At 39.1% G+C, this 5391-nt stretch overlaps 1 protein-coding gene across 1 annotated transcript; it reads left to right on the top strand.

Moving 5' to 3' along the window:
- Window positions 1-3687: 3687 nt before the first annotated feature.
- On the top strand, window positions 3688-4570 carry LOC6565918. The gene has a single exon (XM_032738833.2). It carries the CDS (start codon window positions 3996-3998, stop codon window positions 4566-4568), a length of 573 nt encoding a protein of 190 aa, XP_032594724.1. The 5' UTR covers window positions 3688-3995; the 3' UTR covers window positions 4569-4570.
- The last annotated feature ends 821 nt before the right edge of the window (window positions 4571-5391 follow it).

The following is a 5391-nucleotide window of genomic DNA, read 5'->3' as shown; positions in this document are numbered from 1 at the left end:
AACATGAATTAAATAATATACTTATATATATATATATATATGTAACTAGGATAACTTTTTGATAGCAACAATTAACTCATATTTAGCATATACCTAGTGGATTATGTATGTATACACTATATAAGCCCCACCCCCTGCCCCTGCCCCCTGCCCCATCATTCCACTCGCTCGCTCACCCCTCCCATTTAGCCAAGTGCAACTGCTTTTCGGAGGCTGATTCGCTGACAAATTCGATGTGATCTTGAAAATGTTATGATTTATAGTACCTACTATATGTATGTGAATTATGATAAACTGATAGCTGATAGCTGATAACTGATAACTGATAACTGATAACTGATAAAAGCAATCTGTTGTATCTGTGTATCTGTATCTGTGTATCTGTATCTGTATCTATAAACTGTAACTGTAACTGCAACTTGTCAGATCCTAACACATAAGTCGCTTAGTATATATATATACAAATACATATGAATTGTGTAGTTCTTATCTACTACCTAAAGTAGCTCAGACAATTAACTTAATTCTGTTAAAGCTCAACAAACAAAGAAACAAAGAAACAGTTGCATCATTAGTCAGCGGTGGGTGCGAAACAAACTCGATAAGCAAATACGTCAAGCAACAAATATCATATATATATATACATATATATATATATATATGATAAATGGATATAACCTAATAACATGTCTGAAGACTGACAAACTGACAAACTGGTAACCTTTTTAGCATCTATCTGTGTACTTTATAACCGCCCACCAAATAAGAAGAAGATGAAGTTATCGCCTGTTGCCTGTTGCATGTTGCCTGCTGCATGTTGCCCGCTGCCTGCTGTCTGCTGCATTCTGCATTCTGCATTTGTGTGGCAAGCCTGGTCAGCATTGTTGTAGCCACCATTATTATATAATGTATGTAATGCTTCGGAATTCAGAATTCAGAATTCGGAATTATGTAATCGTAATCGTAAATAGCCAGCAAACTGCCAGCATTTTTAGTTTGCTTCGTTTTTCTTGTTTTTTGTTCTAGCAAATTGAAACTAGTTTCCCACACACACACACAACACACACACACACACAATCCAAGCGGCAGGTAGAAGAAACATGTTTAAGCGAACGAATATCGAGTACAGCCCAAATGTCATTAAAAACATATATATAAATTAAAGAAAATGAATAAAGAAAATGAATGAAAAATATAAAGATAAAGATAAAGATAAAGATGAAAAATCACACTTTAGCTAGGGTTTAAATACCAAACTGATTGATATTAGCGCAACGGACATTCATTTAATTGAAGAAAAATAATGAAAAAAAAAAAGGAATAATAATTCATAGGTAAATTATACAACAACTAAATACACATACACAAAAATCCAAACGAAAAAAAAAAAACAAACAAACAAAATAACAATATAATAAATGAAAAAACCTAAGAAAAGAAGAAGATTACGACATTAAAAATGTGCTAAAAATGATTATGAAACGCAATAAAAGTGAGTTTGAGTAGTTTTTAGGCACTAAAAATTCCCATTTACAATATTTGTATAATTCTTATGACAACATGAAGAGAGACAGAGAGAAAGAGAGATATAGAAAAGATAGAGAGAGAGAGAGAGAGAGTGTGTTTGTTTCTATACTTTCTCTTTTAGTAGATCCTGAACTTAAAAGACCTAAAGACAAATAAGCACAAAACTTGCACTTCAACTAATAATAAAAATAATAATACTATTAAATAAATTCTTCAGATTATATAAGAAATTATGCAAAATGTTACAAATTTGTACAATAATTTCAACACTATATTATATTGTATTGTATTGTACAACTATAAAAAAAAAAAACAACAAAAAAAAAACGAAAAAAAAAAAACAGAAACCATTTATATAGATTCCTTTCAATTTTCGACACTTCTTTTTCGGGATACCGTTATTAATGCTTCACACGTTTATATACATATGTATGTACTTATATAAAACTGATATTAATTTTTTTTTGTGAGCTTTTTTATTGTAAAATCTAATCAGAAAACCTAAGAACACTGGTAAAAGAAATCCAATACGAATACAAAGAGCAAAACTGTTGTTGAAAAAAATGCATTTAAGTAAAGAAAAAGTTAAAGTTTAATAAACAAAAACCAAAAAAAAAAAAAGATCTTCAATTGTTACAACAAAAAAAAAACAAATAAAATAAAAATAAAATAAAACTTTAAACATTCATATACATATACATATATACAAAAAACAAAATAAACAAAAACAAAACAAAAGAATTCAATGAACAAAGTACGATTGACGAGTTTATGCACTTTCATTATTTAACAACAATTCATACAAAACAAAAAAAAAACAACAAACAAAGAGAAAACCAAAAGAAACAAACATTGATTGAAAATTATTCATTAAAGTGGAAAAAGAAAAAATAAAAAAATAAAAAAAAAATAAAAACAAAACAAAGCATATTTAAACAAATGCGTATGTGGACTTTTTTTTATTATTAATTTGAACTTGGAACGGGAACTGAGCCAAGTCGAAGACTAAATCCATTTATATTTACATTTGCATTAGGATCCGGGGCAAGGGAGGCAAGGCGGCAGGTAAGGCATGTTCAGTGCAACTGATAAGCTGATTGGCATTCGTATCTAGAGACCCGCATTAATTGCCAGCGATTACAATTAGAATGTTTGTAAATGAATTTGGCAATCGCATTCACGTTGCCAATTTGTCATGATTACGCCGAAGTTGGTCGCGCATTAAGTGAACTAAGTCACAGTTTGCCAGTTTGGCAAATCAGTGCAGTTATGCAACCAGCAATCAACAGAAGTGAGAGCATGCAACACGTTGCCAAAACAACATCGTGACAACATCCCATTTGCAGCACAAGGAACACTGGCAACGGCATCGTGTAAACATTCAAGTAGCCACAACTGACCCGCACAACAGCGCAAGCGCGCTCTCTTCTCGCCTCCACGCGCTCGCTCGCTCTTGCGCTCTCTGGCATTAAAGTGCCATCTGGCGTTATGTGTGTGCACTATGCACTATGTGTATCGTAAATGCATTTGGTAATAAGTAAAACATTCACTTTTTCGACACACCAATGAAACAGAGAGAGAGAGAGAGCTGCAGGTGTGCGACTCATTTTGAGCGTTTCCACTGTGCACGTATACAAAATGATCACGTGATGTATCGCGAACATATGATATTAGTATTATGATAAGTGAAGTTAGTTCACTTGATAAACACATATTAAATGCCTCGCCAAGGCTAGCAGGAAATGTATAAATTTGCTAAAATTTTCTCATGTTGTGCATTTGTATATGAAATTATGTTATAGTTATTTTCATACGGAAGCATTCATGAAACGATATTGATAATCAATATCGTATACTTCAAAGTATAAACATCCCCAATTGCATGTGACCCCACCCTCCACAAACAAACCGTTGAAAACAGAAAAACCGAAGAAAAAAAGACGCGCACTCCCTCCCTCTCTCTCTCTCCCTCTCTCTCTCGCTCTCTCTCTCTCACACACAGATGCAGAGACAAAAACTGATGGGCGCACACACAAATGTGCGCTGGTGACGTCACATGAGAGCGAAAGCCGCTCTCTCTCTCTTTTTTATTGCTTGACACGCTCTGTGGCAGCAGACCTCGTGAAATCTGCAACGTTCATTATAACTACAATTCATTTACAAATCAGCAGTGGCACTGCAGAGACGTACACCGCTCGCCTCAAAAGTTGTTAACAAGCAATACAAAAAATTAATAAAGTGACCGAAATTCGAGTCGAATTGAGTTGCATTGTGAAATGCAGAAACGAAGATAAAGTGGTAAACAGAACAATTAGAAACTTCTGGAATAACGAGAAAGAGAAGTCAAAAGGAACTGTGTTGATTGGAAAACCGAATAGTTTTTTTTTTGTATCGAATTTTTTTTGATTGTGCTTGCCGTGTGCATTAAAAACAATAACAACAAGAAGAAGAAGCAAAACAGCAACAAAATGGCTTTCATGATGCCAGTGATGAAGAACAACTACGATATCTACAAGGATACGCGTGGACGCTCGCGCAAAACATCCGAGTGCTCCAATGCGAGTAGCAGCAACAACGGAACCACAACGCTGGCCACCGCTTTGGGTACACCTGCTGGTGGTGCTGGTCAGTCGTCGTCGTCGTCGCATCAGCAGCGGCGTCGCAAGGTGTCCGAATGCAAATCGGAGAGTTTTGCAGTGTCGCCGTCGCATGGACAGTTGGGGGGCGGTCATAGGATGCAGATGCAGCGTTGCCACAGTTCGCGAGGGTTTACGCGGAACGCGTCACGCAGCTCGCATAACGGTTCCATGCTGCAAATGCAAATGGTGTCGCCAACGCGTTCCAGTCCGCCCAGCCGGACACAGACCGCCTCTGCGCTGGAACGTCAGGCCGCTGCGCATGTTGCAGCGCAGTCGGCAGCGGCGCAACAGCAGCAGCAGCAACGATCGGAGCAGAGCAGCAACGATTATACCAAATTTCATTTGCGTCTGGTTGACAAATTGCGCAAGTCCTTTCGCAAGGACAGCGGCAAGCGGTCATGAGAACACGTCACACACCCAAGCAAAAACAACAGCAGCAGCAGCAACAACAATAACAACAACAACATTAATGGCTGGATGGAGTGCAGCGAAGCTGACAGCACACGCCTACAGCTGCAGCAACGCTCCGACGTCGGCGTCGTCCGCCGCTTAGGTCGCCGCTTCAAGCGCTGCTGCCAGGCTTTCGGCGCAGCCGCAATCGCAGCTGGCGCCGACGCTGCTGCATCGGCAACGGCATCTGAGCTGGACTTCAACGCTGGCAGCGGCGACAGCTCGGAACAGCTTACCGCCGTCAGTCCTTATGCCATGCGTCGCTGTCGGCGTCGCTGCAGTAGCAGTGGCAGTGGCGGCGGCGGCGGCGCCAGCAGCAGCAGCATCAACCGACTGAAGCTGCGACTGCGCCGCACAACGTCGTCGCCGGGCTAAGTGCGCAGCGCAGGCTTGCGCTGTGCAGCGTTGCATGGAATATGACCAAAATCGAATTGGAAAATTCAAGCGGAATTTCGAATATATGCGAAATGCTTGGAATGCGAATGCAAATGCGAATGCGAATGCAGCTGTAAAGGCAGACGATGAAGAAGAAGAGCGTTGCCAGATGTTGTGTCGATGTTAAACTGGGTCGATGCAGCTAAAGCAAAAAAGAGACCAACGGCGGCTAAGCGAGGGCAGAAGCAGCGGACAGTGGAAGAAGTGCTCATGCGGATGTGGTGGGGAGTGGGGGAGCGTGTTGAATAAGTTGGCAGCTGTTTGCAATATATTTTTGGGCTTTATTTTTAATTTGTAATTTTAACAAGTTTTCCTTTTAATTTATACATGCATCAAATAT

This window comes from Drosophila grimshawi, unplaced genomic scaffold, assembly GCF_018153295.1.
Source record: "Drosophila grimshawi isolate 15287-2541.00 unplaced genomic scaffold, ASM1815329v1 contig_848, whole genome shotgun sequence".
Taxonomy (NCBI): Eukaryota; Metazoa; Arthropoda; class Insecta; order Diptera; family Drosophilidae; genus Drosophila; species Drosophila grimshawi.
The sequence above is the reverse complement of the archived record's forward strand: the minus strand, read 5'-3'. Positions and strand labels throughout refer to the sequence as shown.

Coding starts and splice junctions, on each gene's coding strand:
- LOC6565918 (XM_032738833.2), top strand. CDS start 3,996: ATGGCTTTCATGATGCCAGTGATGAAGAACAACTACGATATCTACAAG.